General features: G+C 33.8%; 1 protein-coding gene across 3 annotated transcripts in view; it reads left to right on the top strand.

Moving 5' to 3' along the window:
- The window catches only part of LOC143204069 (very long chain fatty acid elongase 7), an 82,436-nt gene extending 57,158 nt beyond the window's left edge, over nt 1-25,278 (top strand). Inside the window, exons 1-5 of one of the 3 annotated variants that reach the window (XM_076416514.1) lie at nt 8,958-9,082; nt 17,412-17,602; nt 20,126-20,200; nt 20,256-20,395; nt 24,430-25,278. In XM_076416514.1, the coding sequence (XP_076272629.1) occupies nt 9,064-9,082; nt 17,412-17,602; nt 20,126-20,200; nt 20,256-20,395; nt 24,430-24,763 (759 nt within the window). In that variant the 5' untranslated portion in view covers nt 8,958-9,063 and the 3' untranslated portion in view covers nt 24,764-25,278. Of the gene's footprint in view, nt 1-8,957; nt 9,083-10,136; nt 10,265-17,411; nt 17,603-20,125; nt 20,201-20,255; nt 20,396-24,429 lie in introns of those variants that run through there. The other 2 variants (XM_076416513.1, XM_076416515.1) reach the window with 2 other exon arrangements.
- Nucleotides 25,279-25,722: the final 444 nt, after the last annotated feature.

Below are 25,722 nucleotides of genomic sequence, written 5' to 3'. Positions count from 1 at the left end.
TAAATATTAGAAAAAGTTATTGCCTAATATATTTACTGAAAATTTCACAGGATTTATGTCGTTTATACAAATACATGGGTACGGATAGGTCTTGTGAGATCCTTTGATTAAGTGTCTCCATGATGAAATAACATACTTGAATGCAAAATATTGCTAATCTTTTTTATTGTTTCATAAAATATATGGATATTTATGGACAAATTAAAATACAGCGTTACATGTTTTGTGTACGTGAACATTGATATTTTGGGTGTATAATTTGCATAGGTTCTATGGATTCGAAGATTCGAAGTTTTTGGGACTTGAAAAATGGAAGAATGGCAATCTTTTAGGCCAAAACATATGTTCTGCAATGGTGAATTAGAGACACCGACATCAAATTGTTGGCAGAGAAGTAGACAGTTTTTCGGCACTAGTTATGAATGCATATTTGGAATGCATTATTTTAAAGGGACTTTAGAAGATTTTGTACGTTAGTAGACCTCTAATCAATATAGAATTACTTATATTTTCTTGAATTTGTCTTTCTAATTGTATTGAACTCGGTATACTTTTGAAGCTAATGTTTTAGGAGAAAATTTCAAGAAGGTAGTGTCCTGAAATATGTTTAATATTTTTGACAGAATAACGAAAACCTATGTGGGAGCCACTAAGTTACTAGCCCTAACTGGCCGGTGTCTATCGCACTACTGATATTTCTTTAGTTTATGTCTTTTTAATGAGATGCTCTTTTTTATTTATTATTTTTTATAGCTTATTTACAAAAACATGTTCTTTAAATTTGAGAAAAAGTCACATAATTGGAAATAAAGCCTAATGCTTTGATATTAATATAGTTAGTGTTAAGTTCATAAGTTAAGGGGGTATGCTAGTTTAGTTTTTTCAAAACCCAACTCTTAATAGCTGTTCTAATGGCTTTAACTTTTTTTATAATACTTTAAAGTCTCCTTTTTAGCAACGGTGATTTATCTGGACTGGACATATAGTTTAACGTCCAGTTAAGCCAATGACCAACTTAGAGACCATCCCAGAAGACATCTAGTCTTACCCAGCCTGGTTATTGGCGTGACTGGGACGGTTATTCTCTGTCGGATTTTCCACTGTTATCTATAAGGACAGTATTTGAACCAGCGACTATCGCAACAGTAGGAGGACCGTCCTGTCGCCTTAACCACTGCACCAACGAAGCCGGCTAATGGCTTAGCTGTTAGCATTTATACAGCAGCATTTAAAACCGATATCAGCCATAATGTACCGAAAAAACTCTGTGTGATGGCAGTACCTCTTTAGATTAATAATTGTTTTTATTTTTTTTTGTTGGATACGGCTAGTAATCCGACAAAGGTTGGTCTGTGAAGTTGTTTAAAACGTGTAATATCGCTTTTTCGGCAAGTTTGGAAAGTGGACTGATCAGGCTGATGGGCCTGTAGTCAGATAGATTGGACTCTGCTTTCTTTTTAGGAATGACAGCGACAAGCGCACAATTCCAATTCTTTGGGAAATTTGGCTTTAACCTCAGGATGGAGTTGGTCTGATATTGGCAAGCTCTGATAGTTGCTTGCTAGTGAGGTTTTTCAGATGGTTTACTGTGGACGTGTAGCTTTTTTAGAAGACAGACGTTTTATGGAGAGCTGAAGGTCTGTGGGAGAGTATATGCTCTTCGGAAGATGCACTGATTAAAAGTTTTTCCTCTTCAGAGAGGGGATAGTGTCGTTTATGATGGACAACGTCTATTGAGGTGGGCAACGAGATGGATTGCATTTCATTTGACTCTCGAATAAATTTTCTTGTTGAATAATATAACAATGGTACGATTTAGTCAAAGTTTGATAAGAAATATTTATTCGCTTTCTTATTATGGCGCCCACTATGACGAATATTTTATAAACCATATATCAAATACAAACAAGAATACTACATACTTATTAATTTATTAATTTATTAATTTATTTAGTTCTCTAAACAAAACAAAACCAAGTTTTGCTTATCCTAACCATCAGAGGGCACTTGAATTAAACATTTCGGAAACATTTCATTAGTCCAATAATATAATTTAATTTATTATAATTAAGATATTAAGTACATTATGTGACTGGTTTCACTGAATATTCATGAAAAATGTCCCATTATTACATGTTGTATGAAAATATATGCATAAATTGTGTTTTGAGATCCTATTAACTTTTCTCATCCGTCAAAATATGTGATATTTAATTGTTATTTCTCTCACTGAAATGGCCTGTTGGGCCGAGACAATTATTAATATTTAAAAATACTGGCATTTGCTGAAATAAATTGCGGTTTAGAATTTTAGTTGACTACTAATTGTTATACATAATATTATTAATTAATAAACATTCAATATATTATAGCCATTCACTAATGAATTATAATAGATTCAATTACACAATACACCATTAACAATATTTAAATTATACAATATTTAAATGATATAACATAATTACAATAGCAGAAAAAATATGTAATAATTCTTTCTTCTAATATTACCACACATATACATATTTCTAATATCGACTGAACATCTGCTGATTTTTCATAATCTAAGGAATAATTTTTTCAGTCATGAAGGTAACCAGGCTGGGTAAGACTGGATATCTTACTGGAATGGTCTCTAAGACGGCCACTGGCCAGCCGGCAGGCTTAATAGTGAAGATTGTAGTTCACTGGTCACGTTAACCCTGGTTGGTAAAAAGGAGACTCATAATTCTTTATATTATGATAAATAATATTGTACATTAATATAGCGGGGTAGTGGGATAAATATAAACAAATTTTGATTGATGAATGGTAAAATAATTTTAACTAACTAATAAAATAGTAGAAATAAATTATAAATATACTTAAAAAAGGGAATAAATATATAATTTATTGTTATTATATACTATGTAGCTCTTTTAAATATGAAGTCACTTAAATGAAAACTGTTTTGTATTATTTTGGTAAGTATTGGTCGTTTTGATTAAACCTTTGGATTTCTCATTTTTTATATTATTCGTATTTTATTGTATTATATTATTGTTATTTTCTAACTTTTGAGAAACTGATATTTAAACGTGTTAAACATTTGGTAACAATACCAGATTTCCAGTTTGGTTTTTGAAATCACCATTCAACAATCGATCAAGTGCACAGAGTAACTGCGACTATTGAAAGAGCGTTTGAAGAAAAGAAATACTGCCCTACAATATTCCTGGATGTCTCACAAGCTTTTGATCGGGTTTGGCATTTGGGATTAATCTGTAAGATGAGCAAATTGTTACCGCGTAACTATTGTCAATTGCTGGAGTCATATTTATTCGGAAGAAAATTTAGAGTATCGCACGAAATGGCAGTCTCGACAATTAAAAATATCTCGGCTGGAGTTCCACAAGGTAGCGTCTTAGGACCTCTCCTGTATCTGCTCTACACTGCTGACATTCCAACAACAAAAGAAACACTTCTTTGAACCTAGTTGCTGACGACACTATTATTATGGAAAAAGATATATCTCTGCCTAGGGCAATAGAAAATGTGCAAATGGCAGTCAACAAAATCTACAAATGGACGAAAGATTGGAAAATTCAACTTAATAGCTCCAAATCTGTCCACGTTAATTTTGCATTAAGGCGAAATAATAAAAACTTAATTATATCACTCAATAGATGCCCGATTCCTCAAGCAGAATCAGCTAAATACCTTGGAATCCATCTTGACGGTAGATTAAATTGGAAGCATCACGTTAGACAAGCAAAACACATTAGAACCAAAATAAAACAACTATACTGGTTAGTCGGAAGATACTCTCAACTTGATCTAAAATCAAAGAGGTTGATCTATAATACAATTATAAAGCCAATTTGGACCTATGGGGTGGAAATATGGGGTTGCACTAAAAATTCAAATCAGTTAGTCCTACAGCGCTGTCAAAACAAGGTTCTTCGATTGATTACCAATGCCTATCGCTATGTAACCAATGAAGAACTGCACGATGACCTGGAAATCAAATGGATTTGCGAAGTTGTGCAGGATTTCGCCTTGAAACACGAAAAAAGATTACTAAATCATACTAACGTGGAAGCAATACAACTGCTGGACAGCGCGCAGGATGTCAGGAGATTGAAGCGAACAAAACCATACGAACTTATATAAAGTGAATAAATTTAGTGTAAACTATAGCTATAAGTTAATAATTAATAAATAATTATAATTTTATAATTGAGGAATACATATTGATGTATTTTCTCGCACTCGTCTTGATTGAGAATTAATCCAAGTACACAGGAAAAGTAGTAATCAATTAATTGTAAATTAAGATTGTACCAAGCGTATCTAATAAAGAAAAAAAAATTCTAACTTTTATTAAAATACTGCAAAAATATTGGGAACGTTATTCTATACTTGCCACAACTTAGGAATTTAAATTCTATGAAGATATTTTCTAATTGTTAATATTCCTTGCGACATTCATTTTAAGTCTTGATGCACAAATTATTACAAATTAATAATTATAAGTATTTATTAGCTGCAATATTCGATTAGTGCTTTGTTAAGAAATACATTTATTAAAGAAACCTGGAATGAATCAGAAGTTAGTACCACTAAAACTTACAGAAAACTCTTAATAATCTTTTGAATTACCTCTAATACAATAATACACTATGCCTCCAGAACCATATCAATTACTATGAGTCCTTAACCAAGAACATTTTTTCTTACTTGTTCTCTGTTCACCAGACATCAAATTAAATCTTAGATTTCGAGATTCTAAGTATCTGGTAAATAAAGAGGACAGACCATTTTTGTTGTTCTCGAATTTTGTTAAGATATATTGGGCTGAAATATTCGTGTATGCCGGGCTTTTGTTTCCCAGCTGTATATACCTTTCGGTAAAGCGAACACATTAATTTGTTCTGTCTAAAAAAAATGTAAAATATAATTTTACGCAATCATAATATTCTTAATCGTTGTTTTATCTGAACTTGCGGTAACTCTTTAATAGTTCCAATAATACGGGAATAGCCGAAAATAACACATAATCTTAAATAACACTGCTTAAAATGTAGAACTTTTTCTCTTCTGATTCAAAATTTCCTGCCAGCATTTTGTAGCACAAGGTTGCCAGATTTTGATTAAACAATTTTCGCGTTCGTAGTTGATTTACGTACAACAGAAACGACGAATAATCTACTGTATGAGTTGGAGTGGCAGCGCCTCGGCTAGAGCCTAAAATATTTGATACATTGCTCCACAGCATCTCCGAGTTTGGCGCACGCGTATATACAGCTTTATTTACTTATTTTTTATCGTGATTATTAGATTTAATGTCGAATATATTAAGCAGGTAAATATATAGGTTCAGGAAGCAAATAAAAATGGTAAAATGTGGAAATAACACACTTTATCTAATAAAGTATCGAATAAAACGAAATAATAAAAATATAATTAATATATGTCCAGTATTCTATTTTTATAAAAACATCATATTAGACATCATCATTATTCATTATAAATTAAAATATACCAATATGATAAATAATTGATTTAATGTTGAAGCTATATATAAGGAGAGAAGTAAACATTGAAATTTTTTTGAAATAACACATTTTATTTAAAAAATTATAGAATGAAATGAAATAATAAAAATAATTTCTCTACGCCTTTTTATTTTTATAGAAACACCATATTCAAATGATTTACATGTTTGAACAATTAACAAGAACTCCAAGAACCATATAAATAAACATTATCATAAAGAATACCAAAATCGTTTCAATCAAACACAATATAATTGAAACCAAACGAAAAAGCCACTACTATATATGAAAGCAGTAAAATGTTCCTAAAAACGCCAAATATTTTCGCTACTAACACATACCCACAAAATGAATTAACCACCTCGAGCTTTCGATTAACATATTGTACATTTACTAACCTAAAACGAATGGATGATCGTACTTTAAAGTTGCAAGACATCTTAGTTAATATATAACTATTTTTACAAAACAATAATTTAATTACCTATACTCTTATATAATAATACATTGTATTTTCCTTATCATTAGATCATTAGTGTCGTTGATAGTTTTATATTTTGGTTATTTGATCCAGGTCTACTTTTGTTAGCAAAGTTAATTATTTCAAAGTATCACTGTACACTGGTTTTATATTTTAGCAAAATGCTGTCCAATTTCTTCTTCTCTGATTCTTTGAATTTCATATTCTTCAATTTTTACTCTCAACAAATTCTAGCTACATCTTAGCTATAAAATAAAATTTAAAACATTACTAAAATATATTATGTTTAAAATAAATGTCTAATTATTACCAGTTACGACAGTGATTCCTATCCAGGTCGTTGAAAATGATGTGTTATGAATTTGGCAGCTACAATTCCCACTATAAATAAGATTTATGCTGTTTGGATTTTATAACTTTTAAAAGTTTAACCTTACATTTTGCACTTATCCTTGTTCTTCCATATTTTAAAACCAATGTATGTTAAATCATTCTTTTTTTGGCCTGGAACCGGGTAGGGGAATCCTGTTACGGATACCTGGTCGGGAAGACCCGCAAGAATAAGCGAGTTGGACTGGTTATGTGGAGGGTGCCCGTAACCGGTAACACCGTTAAGAGGCACAAGGGCCAGGCAAGGACGTGGCGTCGTTATCATACCACGCAGCTTGCGGTACATGAGTTAATCGCTCGCCGGAGAAGGTCGAGACAATTAGGAGTTAGAGCACGACGGGGTAGTGTCGGCTGTGATAGAATAAGGCTACGAAGAGCTGAATGAGTTATTGGCCTGAAATATCGGCCAGCTCGGTAATACATCTATTGTCCGAGAGACGAAGAGTGGAGAAATATCTCGAATAAACCTCGGATATAAAATCGTGAACTTGGGGGACGTCTGTTTCTCTATGAATTTGATTGTTCCTGACGAACCATGGGGCATTAATAATTCTCCTGAGAATTTTGTTTTGAAACACTTGGAGACGTTCCACCTGGCTAGGGGAGACGTATTTTAGATAGACACTGGAGCCGTATAGAATGACTGATCGAACCAGCATCTTGTACAGGAGAGATTTTATAGATAGAGGAAGCCTGGTGGCTCTGTTGATAAGCGGGAACACCAAATTAACAATACCTTGACCTTTATGGAGGGACTTTTGAATGTGGGAATTCCACCTAAATTTGCGATCGAAGACAAGACCGAGATAGGTGGCTTCTTCTGACCATGGGATTTCTGCGTTCTCGATTTTAAGACGCGAAATGCTCGGTGCAAAACGCTTCTTGTGGAAGAAGATGGCCTGGGTTTTCTGTGGGTTGACCTGCAACCTCCAGAAATGTAACCACTGGACCGTCTCATCGAGTTGTTTTTGGAGTCTGCTTCGGATGTGCGGTGCTACTCTTGAAGAAGCAAAGTAAGCAGTGTCGTCTGCGTAAAAAGCAGCCTCAACTTGTGGTCTCCTAGGGATATCTGAAAGAAAGATATTAAATAGAGCGGGTGCCAGTGGGGAGCCTTGTGGAACTCCTGCGTCGATGGTTTTCCGGCTAGAGAGAATATCTTTAATCTTCACCTGGAACGATCGTCCTGACAGAAATGATTTGATAAGAGCTGTTAGGTCATCAGGTAGACCTAATCGGATGCATTTCGCCACTAAGCCTTCGTGCCTAACCTTGTCAAAGGCTTTGGTTAGGTCCAAGAAGACCGCTCCAAGTCTTTCACGTCGGTTAAAAGCACAGTTGATTTTTGCGGCCAGCCGATGGGCCTGATGAACGGCTGAGTGTTTTGCGCGGAACCCGAATTGCTCATCTGGAATGATATTGTTTGTCTTCGTAAAATCATTGAGGGCATAAAGAATTGCTCTTTCAGCCAGCTTGGAAATGGAGCTTAGTAGGCTGATAGGTCTGTAGTCAGAAGGTGATGACTTAGCTCCTTTTTTGGGGATAACTGCGATGAATGCATGTTTCCATGTGGATGGAAAGTGTTGCAGCCTCAGAATGGCGTTGATGATATTACTTAGTTCGGCGAGCTGCTTGTAGGGAAGATTTTTTAGTTGGGCTATCGAAATATTATCGAAACCCGGGGCCTTCTTATTCCGAATCTTGCTGATCATTTGAGTGAGTATTTTAGGAGTGACTAGATGGTTTAAAAGATAACTCGGTGGCACTTGCGAACGAACGGAGTTGGAATTCCTAATGATTTCGTTGTTGTCAGCAGCGTTTATATTTGTAGCAGGAGGGAGGCGTTCCATTTGAGCCTCATAGGTTTTAGCGAGGAGCTCGGCCTTTTCGCGGTCGGTGACTGCAAAAGTTCCTGTCTCCGCTGACTTTAAGGGGGGTATGACGTTTTCCCCACGAGGCTTTTAGAGAGTCGCCAGAAAGTTGCGGGATGTTAAATCATCAAGAATAACGTAGCAATTTCATTATTATTACTATAGAATTATTAATGTAACACAAAATCTAAATATTCTAGATTTTTGGTTGTTTTGGTCTGATCGACCGTACCGATCGACCCGAAAAGAATTGACCGAAGATAATATAGTTTCATATAGTTTATTCATTTCTGTGGTTTATACTATGCAGGAGAGTTTATTACACGAAAATATTAGGCTTATATTAGGCAATCTTTCTCAATATATGGTTTAACCGTGCTAAAGTTCACGTCCCCAGGCTAGGGTGCTCCTGAAAAAGGGAGGAAAAATTTTCGCTAAGCCGATTAATATAACATATGGGTTAAAAAGACCCGGGCCGAACACATAGATGGTGCTAGTTTTATTGCTTCCACCGCTTTTTCAGTTGGTCCTAACCTTCAAAAGAAAACTATTCAACTTTCATGATATTCTACCCATAAATTTGTGTGTTATTGTGCTAAGAGTGACACTACTTTTGTTATTTTTCAGACGATGGATCCAAAAGAATTTCGTGTTTTAATTTACACTGCTTCTTGATGGGAAAAATGCCGTTCTGTGAAACAATGGCTTGAAAAATGATATAAGGGCTCCGTTCCATCAGAAACAACAATACCTTGATTTACTGACTTCACACGTGGTCGTAGTAACACCGATGATGCAGAACACACGAGGTGATAACACCATGAGGTGGTAACACCAGGAAACATCAAAAAAATCCACAAAATTGTTTTGAATAATTAAAAAATGAAGTTACCTGAGTTAGCTAATATCGTAAATATATGAAAAGAACGTGTTGGTTTAATATTGCATGAGCATTTGACTATGAGAAAGCTCTGTTCAAAGTGAGTGCCGCGTTTGCTCACTGTTGATAAAAAACAAGACCGTGTTGATGATTCTAAGCAGTGTTTGGTCATTTTTAAACGTAACAACCTGGAATTTTTGCGTCGATATGTGACATCACCTCACTCCGAAATCAAAACGATTACCATTTGAGTGGACAGCAACTGGTAATAGGTCTATTTAGAGACAAAAGATAAATCGTTCTAAAAAGTGGTATTGTAATGTTAGAGCGGCACTGGAATGATTGTGTGGCTCTTGATGGAGATTATGTGATCAATAGAGCCAATTTTGAACAAAAAGAACCACGTTTTCTTTGATACGTCTGGGACTTAGGCCATGTGTTAATATGTGTTAATATGTATTTAATGTTTTAACAAATACAACTGACTGTCCTTTCTTGGATTGTTTATAATCATATCAAGTTTTTACAAAAAACAGATTTATTTAGTTACATACCACATTATAAACTGATGTGTTTTTAATTACTTACTGACTTATTTTGACTTAATCTTACTGATGTAGCATATTTCTTATTTTACATATGGCCTTTTGGATCAACAGAAAGACTTGATTTACAGCTACTTGCCTTTTCTCGATACTAACAAAACTATTGCTAAAATCAGTACGATTATGTAAGAACTGTCAGCTTCGTTATATTAGGGAGCTTTGATTTACCTCAAAAAATCCTTCGCGGAGAACCGTTTTCGCCAAACGAATTTTTCTTAAAAGTAATTCGATATTTTCACGGGCAAATTTGAAACGAATCCTTTAAAATATATGCTAATAATGTGAAATATTTCTATCTAATAGACTGATCGTTACATATTCATCGTTATTTTAGACAATAGAATAAAATTAAGCATGCCGCGAATTTGTTATTCATTAAAAGCGGCTCTCGTCAAATAAAATAATACGATTTGGTGAAAAACCATCAGTCACGACGATTACATTATCGAGCAAAATGTGGGGTCAATGCGTTCGTACATGGAATTACCTTTTTAATGAAATAGCTGGTAAGTGATTCTTCTTTTAAGGCAAGGTATTGGAAATATTAGGAAACAAGAATGTTGTGTTACATAGTTGATTGGTCTATATATGTTATAATGCATTAGGTTTATAATGAATTTTCATCTTGCTTCGATCTTCTCTAGGGGGCTACTCTTACGTTTTTGAAACTACACTTTCTTTTTGGTATTAAGTATTAAAAGAAAATAATTTATAAATAATATGGCATTTTTACTGACACTTTAACAATCTTTGTGAATGTTTGAATATAATACATACAATATAATATAAAATACATCACTCAGAAGGAATATATATTCATTCTCCATTGCTCTATTGCTGTCATGACACTGCTTAGTTGAAATCAAAGAACTAAATGCCATTTTAATTATGGGACACGATGCTCTACATGGAACTAAATTAAAGTTACAAATAATTCCAAAACATATTTTTTACGTTTTAGAAATTTATTAAAAATTTTTTTGGGGTTTATTTTTCTGGTAAAGAAAAAACCAACAAAGTATATACAACGTGGAGCAAAAGACCCGCTATCATTTTGATTACCTATACATTTACTCAAAGGAAAGATAAGTAAGCTTTGTTTTCATATAAAGTTTATTTGGTCTTTACATTTTTTTTCGTTATAATTGAAAAAGTATATCAGCTAAATGGTGGCCACGATTCGCTATGCAACTTTCGGCTTTTTTTAAGGCGTTTTTCACGACGTCCTGGAACATCTGAGGCTGAATTTCTTCAATTTTGTCTTTAAAATGTTGAATCGTTTGGGGTTTATTCACATAAACTTTTGATTTTAAAAAACCTAATAAGAAAAAGTCTGGTACTGTTAAATCTGGAGATATGACTGACCATGTTAAATCGTAGTTCGCCGAATTGGTCTTCGTAGAAAAACGTCATTCAATAATTGAATTGTTGAACGAGCTATGTGTGCTGTTGCCCTGTCTTGCTGAAGCCATATGCCCTCTAGTGCTTGTTTGAAATTTCGAATCATGTCTTATTACCGTTCAGCAGTAACAGTAATTGCAACACCTTGGTCATTAAAAAAAAAGGGACTAAGCGGATGCAATGATATTTCATGAATTAATTGAGGATTGTATGTTCCCTAAAATCGATTGTTTTGTTTATTGACGTGGTCACTGAGAAGAAAATGGGCTTCATGGCTCATTATCAATTTAGACGAAAAATCTTCAATTTCACCAAACAGCCTTAGGATTGCATTACTGTACTCAACTCGTTAATCAGGATCTCTCGATAGCAATTTTTGGACTAATTGAATTTTGTACGAGAACATTTTCAAATCAGTTTTCAAAATTCCCCTTAAACTGCGCGCAAAAATGTCTAACTGGGAACCACGTCTTCGAATTGATGTTTCTGGAGATTCTGCAACACTATCGCGCACCAGAGCCACATTTTCAGCGTTACGAGACGTCGGTTGTCTTCCAGAACGAGGCCTTTCTGCTGTTGTACCGTACGGTTGTAAATTCGCATGTAAACGATAAGTTGTGGTTGAGGTACTGGACGATTAGGATATTTTTGACGTAATTCCCGCTGAGTGGCAATAATGGAACGATTATTTTCAATAGATATTGTCATTATTTCTGCTCGTTCTTCTGGCGTATATTTATTCATTATAAAATTTGGACGTCTACGCAATACAATGTTTAAAGCGAAACTGAGCTAAATGTCACATAACCAAGATGGCGCGCAATCAAAATGGCAGCGGGACTGCCACCTGTTATATGTACTAAAGACACTGCTTAAATTTGAGTAGAATTATTTAACTATTTTTTGAGATATAGATAAATTTGAAAAAATCGTTTTTTAAGAACTTGTTTGAATATTGTATATAATTCATAGCAAGAAAATGATCTCACCATCAATCCGTTATAATACCGTTACGTTTCCAGACGAACGCTGGTCATTTAGGCCAGTGTTTATTCCGGTGACGTCCATTAGATTCAAACGCTTTGTTGAAGATTAATGCGGTAAAAAATGCAGCGATCTCAACGACTTTTACAGCAGAATGCAGATGCTTCGAATCGAATGTCCAGATTAGTGAGCGAGTCAGTATTGCTTTGAGTTATTGCCTCTAGGAACCTGTTCAATAAATCATCTCTCGATATGTCTATATAGATCGCTAAACGTCATTTTAATTATGCGACTTGAAAAAAAAGTTATTACATATCATTTATAACAAACTTCTTCTAAACTTGCCGAAAGAGCGATATTACTCACTCTAAATAGCTTCACTGATGCGCACCACATAATCCCTGACGATCAATTTGGTTTCTGTGCCAAACACTCAAGCCTCCGCGTCGTAGCAACCATCCATCAGGCACTTATAAAAGCTCGCAAAGCTAAAGCCATCTTTCTAAATGTAGCTAAAGATTTTGATCAAATATGGCATAACAGTCTAATATTTAAAGCAAAACAATTAGGTCTACCGGATGACCTAATTTCCCTGATCCATTCATACTTGGAATATAGATCCTTTCAAGAAATGATCGGCGATGCAGTCTATCTTGGAAGCCAATCTCTGCAGGAGTACCTCAAGCTACTCCACTGGCGCCAGCCCTGTTCAACATTCACATGGCTGATTTCCCACTTCCTAAGCAATCACACACAGCATTTTATGCAGATCACACACCACCGGTTGCAGTCCCGATGCTATTCGCGACAGGCTCCAGGTCCAGTTCAATCAGGTTTCCATCGCAAGAAGGATTTTCGCGCATACCGCCTCCAAATTGCAAATGTCCATATCCACTGGCTCTAGAGAGTATCGTATCTCGGCCTTCAATTTGACCGTAGGTTTCAATAGTCAGCCCAAATTCAGCACTCTATATGCAAAGGCAATGGCGTGTACAGCTTACTATTTCCATTCCTCTGCAGAGAAAGAAAACTCCCAATCCCCCAGAAAGCGACTCTGTAAAAAATGCTGGTCTGTCCAGTCTGCGTCTACGGAGCACAGGTGCGGTACGTCTCTGAGAGACAACTTGCGTTACTCCAAGTGGTCCAATCCAAAAAATTTTGCGCGGTACTCAATGCCCCATGGTTTATGAGGAACGCTAATACACACCTAGAATCAGGCATCGTGTTCGTAAAAGGCTTCACGAACATGCTCAGTGTGAGGCGCCCCCTTGAGGCGCCTCAGAATACGATAACAATCTGATCAAATCCCTACCCCTTCATAAACCCCGGTATTTAAACCAAATACGACAATCCCCGTCATAACCCAGGGTCTCTGTGGCTCACAAAATCTTTCTATCCTGAACCCGACATCATCATGGTTTCATCATCAATCTGCACTACCTGAGCCATAAAGTATACCTTACATTTCATCAAAAAAGTCATACAGGGCCGTTTTCTCTTCACTATTTCTAACTCTTAAGAATATTGAAACAATAAGAAGTGTTGGATTTTATTCAAGCCCTTGGTCAATAAATCAGACGTTATAATCACAAACAGACAATAAATCAGCTAAGAAAACGTTAGTCAACTCCAATGTGGTGTAAACCAAGGCTTAGATAGATGCAAAAGGTGTATTATTTTCACTTGTTTATTTATTTATATGAAATTTCCATTTTCTTGCCTAATCTCTACGAAATAACTTAGTTCGTGCCTCTTTACCCATTGATCCATATTCGGTTACTTTTCAAAAATTATTCAAGCGAGGAAAATTACGATATGTCCTGTGTCGATGCCAGATAGAAGCTGATAGACCAACGCTATACATAGATGTTGGAATGGAATTGTAAACAATTTTCGGTCCTCAATTGTTGAAGTAACTCGAAATAACCGAAGCGAAAGTTTTCGAAAAATCTCTACATATATATATATATATATATATATATATATATATATATATATATATTGAAGTTTTGATTTTTTTATAACTATCATATACTTAGAAAGTTGAAGCTATATTAACGAAAAAAATGTAACAATTTCTTCGATATTGACATGAGAATCGATTGCGTCTCCTTGCAATTATTGACTAACTCTTGATTTTCTGGGTGACCGTTGCTATCTGAAGGTCTCGGTGTACCTATAAGTATAGTATCTCGGTGCATCCATAATACTTCTCCGGACTTTGTTCTAGAAATATTGTATTGTATTTATATTAGTTTTTGTTGAACAATCCCATAATTGAATTCCGTATATACATATATTTTTCAACACTTGCTTGTATAATGCAATTTATTACGTACTGATAATTGTGATTTTCTTCCAATTAACCAATACATTTTCCTATATTTTAACTGCAGTTCTGTCCTTTAGTTTTTTATATTTTCCTTCCAGTGAAGTTTTGCATCAAGACACCGAGATACTTGTGTTGTTATATGGAATTATATTATTATTTATTGCTATTGGTGTGGTCTGATTATACGCGAACCGCATATGCACATATTTACTCTCGTTAATTTGTATTTTAAGATTTGGGTTCAATTATTTACATTGGCACTTGCCTGTTGTACTTTTCGTGTGGTTTCTTCACTATTGCCTCCGACAGCAAGAATCGCAGTAGCATCAGCAAATGTAGCCATGAGGTCGAGTATTTGTTAAAAAACCTATGTGTAGGTTTTTCTTCTCTATAATCGGTTTTATTCTTTTTAATAGGAGTTTTTGGTATCGTGTTAATTTCAACAAATTTCAGCCATTCTCTAAATTACTGAGACATGTTTTAGTTAAAATTCTTCATTGATCAAGTCGGTGAGTTTTATAATTCTCTTTCTTGGTCATAGCCTTTTAATTTCTTTGGATTAATACTAACTTTAATAATGTCCGGCAACTTGTACTCAATATCAATTTTGTTTGGTTCGTGAAAATTTTTTCTAGATGGTCTACACGTCCAATACCCACATAGGTCCCTTATAGGTGAACTGGTGTAAACATGATGGTATTTGGTGGCTTTTCTGAGCGAATAATCTGTTTCCTTGTAATCTGTAGAGTTTCTTAGATAGTTATCTATGAGTTTGTTTTTAATTTACATTATTTCCCTTTGCATCCTTTGGGATATATTGTTTAAAATATTTTTATTTTCAGACATTCTATTTTGTTGCCATTTTTTTCGTAGCTTTCGTTTTTCAACTACCATTTTCTTAATTCCTTTCGGATGATTAAATCGTTTAATTCTACTCGTCATTTCTGGAATATTATTCCAAGCAGCTTCTTCTATATCTACAATGAATTCTTATGCTTCAAAATTTAATTGTTCGGTTGTCTTAAGGGGTACATTTGTTGTATTTGATTTTTCAGTGAATCCTTCCCAGTCTGTTCCTTTGTTAGTTAACGTTGGATTTTGTTCTTTCCTTATTATATTTTCACTCAGTGCCAGAATTACTGGTGATTTTATTATATAGGTTAGAGTTTTCGTCGACTTCCATGTAATTGGATGTTATGTTTCTAACTATGAAGAAATCGGAAACAGGTTCGATAAGAGATGGCGCTATAAGGTTCGCTCTTTTTTCGTAATGATGCATTTTTGAATTATTGATTAGCCAACAATGGAAGTAATATAGATGCAACTGTTGAAATTGATCAATAGGTAAATTTAATAATTTTTGTTTCATTTTTTATAAATTATTATTTTTATTATTTTTTTAAAATATGAGGCTAACGGGTGATATAAATCCGATTTAGTAATTAAGTTGTAGTATTTTCAGAATACAAAAGGAATTTGATTCGTAAAAAGACGATTGCGAAAATTATATACGAATTGTTGCAACAGCTGTTCTGATACACATATGTAACAGGTCAATTGAAAAAGATGCGTGTATAAATTTGACAGCTGTCGGATCATTAGTTTGTGAATTATAGCATTTTGAGTGAAGCAACTTTTGTTATTGTGAAAAAATGGATAAAAAGGAATTTCGCGTGTTGATAAAATATTGCTTTTTGAAGGGAAAAAACACAGTTGAAGCAAAAACTTGGCTTGATGCCGAGTTTCCGGACACTGTCCCAGAAAAATCAACCATCAAGGATTGGTATGCTAAGTTTGGACGTGGTGAAATGAGCACCAAAGACAATGAACGCAATGGACGCCCAAAAGAGGTTGTTACCGACGAAAACACTAAATTAATCCACAAAATGATTTTGAATGACCGTAAATTGAAAATGAATAAAATAGCAGGCACTCCAAATATATCAACTGAACGTGTACATTATTTCATTAACGAATATTTGGGTATGAGAAAGCTCTGTGCAAAGTGGGTTCCGCACGAGCTCAGTTTTGATTAAAAACAACGAAGAGTTGATGATTCAGAGCAGTGTTTGAAGATGATCAAGCGTAATAAACTCGAGTTTTTGCGTCGATATGTGACAATGGATGAATCATGGCTCCATCATTTCACTCCGAAGTCCAATCGACAGTCATCCGAGTGGACTGCACACAGTCGACTGGCAAGGTTATGGCATCGTGTATTTTAGGATACACATGGAATAATTTTCATTGACTATCTTGAAAAAGGAAGGATCATCAACAGTGACTATTACATAGTTATTGGACCGTTTGAAAGGCGAAATCGTCGAAAAACGACCGCATTTGAAAAAAAAGAAAGTGCTGCTTCATCAAGACAATGCACCGTGTCACAAGTCACTGAAAACGATGGAAAAAATGCTTGAATTGGGCTTCGAATTTCTTCGTCATCCACCGTATTCTCCAGATCTGTCCCACACCGACTATTTCCTGTTCGCAGAACTTAAAAGAATGCTCGCTGGGAAGAAATTTTCGTCGAATGAAGAGGTGATCGCCGAAACTGGAAACTGAAACCGAAGGCCTATTTTGAAGCAAAGGACAAATCGTACTACAAAAATGCTATTGAAAAGTTGGAGAGTTGCTATATCAGTGTATCACCGTTGAAGGGAATTATGTTGAAAACAAAAAACTAATTTTGCCAAAAAAATGTGTTTCACTATGGTAGGCCTGGGACTTTTCAATTGACCTGTTAGTTCCATTTGAAAGCTCCTGTTTGATGCAGTGGCCAAGAGAAATGTTTTCAATACACTTATTTGATACTAGCTTCTTCTTTAAAGTTTCCTTATCGAATGACGAAACGTATTAAACAACCTAGTATGGTAGAACTTAGTTGAGAATGTGCCGAAAATATAAACTTTTTTAATATATTCCCTCTCTTCCAGATCCACGAGCGGCAGATTTGCTGTTTATGAGCAATCCAATACTACCTATCGTAATCGTAGCCTTGTACTTGGGTTTCGTCTTAAAATGGGGACCAGCATACATGAAGAACAAGAAGCCCTACGAGCTCAAAAAACCCATCATCGCTTATAACATAGTTCAGATTATCGTAAATTTCTATATTTTTTTAGAGGTATATGTTAAATTTTTTCTTTAGCATATTATTTAACACTAAATTGGTATCCAAAAAGCCAACAATATGCATATTGCGCTCCGTATTTTCAATCACCGTTTCTTCATTCCTTTTTTTCCTCTTTTCCTCATACTAGCTGCACCTTTACTTGGTCTACCCATTGTAATATTAAATAAAATAACTGCGTAATATATTGGGTAAATATCTAACACTAAAAAGAGAAAAATAAAATATTTTTAGCAAGAAATTAAACCGATTTGCATAATAATCGTTGTAAATAAATAATTAAATAATTAATAATCTAAATAAAAATAAACAGGAAATTTATTTAACCTATGTTATCTATGAGGGTGGTTCAAATATGATGGAGGCAAACATGGACATTGAGTATGCGACAGCTGGGTCTCTTATGAACAGTGTGGCATATTTTTCGTCGGGAGCGCATGTTTCATGCGCGTGCTACCGCCATGAGTGAATCTCAAGTGCCGTCCGCCGTAGCGCAATTGTCATTCGTTTCTTAGTATGGAAAGGCGTTAAAAAGACGGAAATTTTTCTGCGTTTGCGAAATCAGTTCGGTAGTGAGTGCCTGTGTAAAACTACCGTGTTTAAATGGGCCAAAGCATTCAAGGATGGCCGCGAAACCGTCGAGAATGAGCCGCATGATCGTCGACCGCGAACCAGCATCATACCAGATAACACTCGCCGCGTAGGACAACTCATTTTGGAGGATCGTAGGATGAATGTTCGAGACGTTTCGGCAGAACTCGGTATCAGTATTAGTAGTGTAGAGTCCATCGTCCACAAACACCTTCAATATCGCAAAATAACGGTGCGATGGGTTCCTAGACTGTAGAACTTCGAGCAAAAATTTACGCGGTTAAAAGTTTGTCGCCGCTTGCTGACGTTCTACGATGCGGAGGGGGACGGTTTTTTAACGCGAATCTTCACTACAGACGAGACATGGTTACACTCTTACAATCCCGAAAGCAAGATGTCGTCTAAAGAGTGGAGGAACAAGGAGGAAGGGGCGCCAGTCAAAGCGAAGACAACCAGGTCCGCGGGTAAGGTTCTGTGTAAGGTGTTCTGGGACCGGCGGGGCGTGCTCTACGTCGATTTCCTACACACCCAACGTACCATTAATGCTGCATACTACTCTAACCTTCTGAAAACACGTGCGAAACCCGCTTATCGCTCGAAACGGGGAACCATTCCAGCACGAAGCGCGATTCTTTTCCAGGATAACGCGCGCTCTCATACCGCGCGTCTCACGCTCGATTCAATATCGGAATTAAGGTGTGAGGTACTGGAATACCTCCCTACAGTTCGGATTTATCACCCTGTGACTATCACGTATTTGAAGCACCGAAATAAGCCCTGGGAGATCAAATATTCAACACCGACGACGAGGTAGAGGAGTTCTTGCGCACATGGGTGTCCGAATTGTCTAAGGAATTCTTCGATACCGGCATCAAAAAACTTCCGGAAAGATGGACAAACTGTGTAACTAGTGAGGACAAATAATATAAATTTTTTCAATAGTTAATTAACGGGTCAGAGTATTTGTCTGGATCATATGTGAACCCCCGTACTACACGTATTTTATATTCTGTTATATGCACACAATTTAGTTTGATACCTACCTACTATATATATATATATATATATATATATATATATATATATATATATATATATATCCTAATCATCGTCTATAAATATTTCTTCTTCATAACTACTAGATTCCTCTAAAGTAGCCCATAACTCAGCACCGGTAAAATGTTTCTCATTTTTTATTGTTAATGTAGGTAGGTTTTTTTTCCCAGGCTCACTAGCAAAAATAACAAGCGAAGATAGTTTTTCGACGCCAGGAAACTTTTACTGCACGCTATTCGACACGCGATGCTCTGTTGTCAGCTCTGGCTTATTAATCATAGTAACAATGGTATTATAGTATGGGAGCTAGTATCGTAGAGAAAACAAGAATTTCAGGTAAGCTAATCTTTTGACATTCGATCTAATAATGATTTGAATGAATAATTAATAATTAGAATTTTTGTTTATAAATAAAAAGTAGCGTCTGGTGCATTATAAACAATCATGAAAATGTCCGGAAATGAATTAGATATTTCTGTGAAGCCTATCAAAAGTCATGACAAAAAAACCGATTCTGGATTAATTTAAAAATTGTTTACTTTACATGTACAGATACGATTCGCACTGGTATACGCAACCCTTGCCAGCAGCCTGATGGGCCAGGTGCTGCCCGAGAATGTGAAAGAGATGATATGTCAAAAGATTACCTGAAATTCTCTCTCAAAACCGTTGCTAGCTCTTAGATTATTGCAAGTGACACGGATCCGTATTTCGAGCGTCGGGTGCTAAACTTAGGCGGCCCGGATCCGTGCCATGAGTACTCAAATTGTTAATGATTAATTTCATTAGACTTAAATGCTTTTATAGATTTTATTGTTTTTGTACTATATACGTAATTTTAATCCAACATGATGTTATTTTATATTCAAGGGTGTAAAGATCTGGAAGACGTATAATTGGATGTGCGAACCTTTCGATGCCTCATACTCCGAAAAAGCTCTATGGGTAAATTTTAGTTTAACTATGAGATATTTTTCATTCGAAGTTATTATATTTACAGGGAATTCGATTATGCCATGCGTATTTCTTAATCAAAATAGTGGATCTTCTGGATACGGTATTCTTTGTATTTCGAAAGAAACAAAGCCAAATCACAGTATTGCACGTGTGGCATCACAGCATAATGGTTTTAGGCACTTGGTGAGTGTATATAATGGATATATGTAAAAGTTCTTGCTGTTGGGCATTTTATTAAATTTTTAGCCTTAAAAATATTATTAAAAAGATTTTTTGATGAAATATCAACCAGGTAATTAGGAGAAACTAGGTTTCATTATTTTTAAATAGTTTTTAAAGGTTTGTGCCACATTCGATCGATAGAAATTGAAAAATTTATATCCCATGTCTGGCCTCTCAGTCTGGCGATTCCCTGCTAAAATTTTACTTCGATTTAAAAAGGTTGTAGTGTTTGTTTTTCTATTGATATTTCATCTGGTTTTAGTAGGTAGGTTCTACCAGATCTAGATAACTACATTTCGTTACAGAGTCGAATTTGCTCGTGTACTGGGCTTAACGTGAATAATTTTTTATTAGCATTGGGAACTATCGACTGAAAACAGTCGAAACATTCGATAGTCAAAAGACTAGTGATGCAAATGCACGGTTCGACTTTTTTTTTTAATTCGTGTTGTCAGAGAGGGAAGGATGGAGATAATTGCTTGGGTAGTTAATTTTATATTTGGTTATATTTTCCAACGATAGTATAACAGAGACGGAGATGTATAAATTCCCTCACGAACTTTCTTTAAAAAAGAGAGGGACAAATTATTACCGAATACTATTTTAATAATAATAATACATGTAATTTATAATTTAATTTTACACGAAGTAGAATTACTTTTATATTTGAATGTTCTGTGGATCTGTAAAAAGGAATGGAATCTTTCTATGGATTGGAATAATACCCCACAAATGTCTTATTGTATTTTAATGTGTCATTTGCTATTTTTAAATAATATTCTATAATAAATATAGACAAAACAATAGAACTTAAAACAAAACCAAAAACTAAAGATGTACAATAACTATAAATACTATATAAAAAGTAAACATAGAAAAAACAAACTAATCCATATTCTAATTAAAACTGATCTGAATGAAATGATATAAATGCTTTATTTATTATTGAATGGTCATATTTTTTAATAAAAATCGAGAGAGTAATCGAAGTATTATCTATTTTGCATAAAAATAGTCAAAATATTTTACTATTTATCATTCCCAATTTTAAATCTTTTTATACTATTACATTAACAATCTTGAAAAATAGCGTAGCAAAATGCTATAGTATTAATAAACAATATGTTGTTATTTACAAGAAAACTACCAAAAGAATCATAAAACTACCTGTATTACATATAAATCTATGTAAGTATAAACTGGGATACATTTTTGTCACTTTGGCTAGGACGACAGAGCCAGAACGTTAAAAATCAGTCGAATGACACCAGTAGAACCAAAAGTAGTAACTAAAAGTACGACTGAAACAGTCGATAGTAAATAGTAAGAAAATCAGTCTGAAATTTTCTCTGACTTCATTGGCTTCAAGACAACAATTTTCGAAGCTTTAGAAACAACCTAGTCATCAGATTCTATAATATATATAATAATCTATAGGAATATAATGGTTTCATGTGTCAATATGCGCCATAAAATAATGATCGAGCGAATTTCTCTGGAAAAACACCTTTTGTTTAAAAAGTCTCTTGATATGATAATATTGAGTATTGTAAACAAACTAAAAGTGATCGATATACAGGATAATTGTGCCAACTATCCTGAGTTTTAAAGAAGTTTTAGAGGACTTTTTTTCCCCTAACTTTCATCCTTCTGAAACACATCAAAATCGTCACTATTTCTATTCCTAATTCCTCTAGCATGTTGAATGTGATTGAATCAAACTCTTGTCTTTTAATCTATTAAACATAAAATCGCATAACACGCTTCAAGAATCAAAAGAAAATTTTTCTTGCCTGGATTCCTATATATGAAAGTATTAAAGGAAATGAAACGGTTGACTTCTTAGCCAAGGACGTCATTTCAAATGGCTCTCACTATCGACACATCATACAATATAAATGTATATTTTTTATGTTGTATCCAAATTAAATAATATGACTCAAATGAGCTGGGACTTAATGGGAGATAGCAACAAGTTATTTTTGTTTCCAGATCCTGCCAAATTATCCTATACCGACTTATTCTAGGATATTGTACTATAAATTCAACCCTATTCTCATATTGAGGGGTCTCACTTTTCCCCAATGCCCTCGTTGTGGCTCTCCATACTCAGTATCATACTCTTTGATTGCATTGACCTATGTTCCTTAGATTCCTTGAAATCCTTAATCTACGACATAGTATTTGGTCATGAATATTGCTATCCAAATCATCATATATCCAATATCAATATATATATATATATATATATATATATATATATATATATATATATATATATCAATATATATATATATATATATATATATATATATATATCAATATATATAAATATATATATATATATATATATATATATCAATATATATATATATATATATATATATATATATATATATATATATATATATCAATATATATATATATATATATATATATATATATATATATATATATATATATATATATATATATATATATATATATTGATATTGGATATTGATTGATATTGATATATAAGTATTGGGAATTATCGATTGAAAGAAGTCGAAACTGTCGATAATCGCTACAGTCGATAGTCAAAAAACTAGCGACTGAAAATAGTAATTACTACTCGTGATGTCAGACGAATATATACGAAACCTTTCCTGTATATATTGTGAGAGATGAAAGGACGGAGATTTTATATGTTCTTATATTTTCCAACGACAGTATGAGCGAGACGGAGATGTACATATTCCTTCACGTACTAACTTTTCAAAAGAAAAGGAAAAAAATGATTACTGAATACTATTAATATGCAATTTTCATTTTAAACGAAGTAGAATTACTTTTATATTTGAATGTTGTGTGGATATGGAAAAAGGAATGGAATTTTTCTATGAAATGAACCCCACAAATGTTTTATCGTATTTTAATATGTTAATTGCTATTTCCAAATAATATACTATAATAAATATAGACAATACAATGGAACTTAAACATATACATAATCGTAGAAAACAAAACAATTCATGATATAATTTAAAATGGTCACACAATAACTACTAGAACTTTTTTAAATAAAGTAAATGTTTTATTTATTATTGAACGGAAATATTTTTTTAACAAAATTCGAGAGAGTATTTGAAATATTACCTATTATTTCCATAAAAATAGTCAATATTTTTTACTATTTATCATTCACAATTTTAATTATTACTTATTAATAATACCCCGAAAATAGCGACTGAAACACTCGATAGTAAAAAGTAGTCAATTACTAAACAGTCGATGGTCGATTTCAGTCGATAGTTCTCAACGTTAATGTTTTGCGAATGTCCAAATTGGCTTTACACTTGACTGATAAACCAATTTTTTTTATTTTAGGGCTCATATTCCGACTAGCCAATACAGTTGATTGACTTTGAGTCTAATCTGCTCTGCTTTTTGTTTAACATGATCTTTCCAGTTTAACTTACCGTCGAGATATATGCCGAGGTTTTTAACTGATTTTCCTTAAGAAATTAGTGATATAATTAGGTTTTTGTTATTTCGCCGCAACGCAAAATTAACACGGACTGATTTGGAGCTATTAAGCTGCATTTTCCAGTCTCTAGTCCATTTGAAGATCTCGTTGACCGCTAGTTCTAGTTTTCTACAGTCTTATAAATGTCTAATGATGTCCCATTTTATTCTGTTACTTTTATATTATTACACTTAATAATTTGTGTTGTGGTCGTAACTATATACAACTACTGTCGTCACCAAATAATACATATATGTTGGGGCTTCAAAAAGAACTTCAAATGATCTTTCTAAATCTCGAAACTTTTTGAAACTTTGACATTATCTATTGTTGTTTGTCTAACCTATCTATTAAAAGATAGCTGCCGCTTTACTGAACAATTTTAGTGGAACTATTTAATCTAAAACAGGAAGGACTTATGCATATACACCACTATTATATATGAACTGTTATTTGATAATTGTTATAATGATATTTGATATTTTAGGATAGGAGTAAAGTATTTACCCAGCGGACATGGATCCCTATTTGGAGTGATAAATACGCTAGTTCATTGTTTCCTTTACACCTACTACTTATTGGCCATCTTGGGACCGGAAGTAAGAAAGTACCTATGGTGGAAAAAGTACCTAACCATTATACAACTGGTCCAATTTTGCGTAGTGATAATTCATGAATTCTTGATATTCCTTCCTAGTTGCGACTACCCAAAATGGACGTCCATCTTTATTATTCCGAATGGCATTATATTTTATTCGTTGTTCCTGGACTTTTTCAGGACTGCCTACAGGAAAACAAATGACGACAAAAAGAAACAATAATAATAAATAGCTTATTTATTAACATAAATTTATTTTAATTAGAAACCCAAATCGTTGAATATTGAGGCACCAATTACGACATCGGTGCAAAATGAAATGGTAATTATTATTAAATTTATATTGCTTTGCTATGGAACTTAAGTAGGGAATAATTAACTTTATGACCGTGAAAAATATTGGAGTGAACTATAAACTTACGTTAAATATATGGTCTCTACTTAATCAACTGTATATTTTAAAAATCTTATCAATTCTGTACTGCTATATGATTTAATTAACCAATGGTAGCGTATTCTCTATAAAAATCTCTATAAAAACAATAGTTACTAATAACTTGAAAAGTAGGCGAACTTCGTACGGCCTAACAACAAATGAATAGTCTCTGACCTTTTTTCCATGAACTTAATTTAGGGTTTTATTAATGTAATAAAACAAATAAAAAAAGATATATTAAGTTCAATAATTTATTAGATTAATACATGTAAAGAAAATAAATATTAATGAATGTACAAAAACTTTCGCTTTATTGAAACTCGTTCAATAAAACAGTGACGAGAACAGCAATGTTCGCATCAATTCTTGATAAAATATATAACTAAATTCTAATCTAAATAAAATAATGGAACAAAAATGATCTTGTCAAGTCATTTTGATGTCTGTATTTTTCATTAGTTTATTCTGTTGCTACCTGTATACATGTCTCTTGGTAAAACTAAATTTAATCACTGCATTCTTCCTAATGTATTTGTGATATCTGCAAAACAGTTAGTATTGCTTCAAGTATCTGATATACCATGTTTTTTTTCAAGAATAGTAAATTAAATAATAAGCAATTAAACATTTCATTTATATTTACTGAGTAACTATTCTAAATAGTTCTTTAGCATGGTTTCCTCAAAACTAAATTTATATATTGCAAGCCATTCCCGAATTGCAACCTTTGTCCATGAATTTGTTGG

The sequence above is a fragment of the Rhynchophorus ferrugineus genome, unplaced genomic scaffold (genome assembly GCF_030347505.1).
Source record: "Rhynchophorus ferrugineus isolate W39M unplaced genomic scaffold, kcgeb_rfMv2 rfM10, whole genome shotgun sequence".
In the NCBI taxonomy this organism is placed as follows: Eukaryota; Metazoa; Arthropoda; class Insecta; order Coleoptera; family Curculionidae; genus Rhynchophorus; species Rhynchophorus ferrugineus.
Note: the sequence above shows the minus strand (reverse complement) of the source record. Positions and strands in the feature narration are given on the sequence as shown.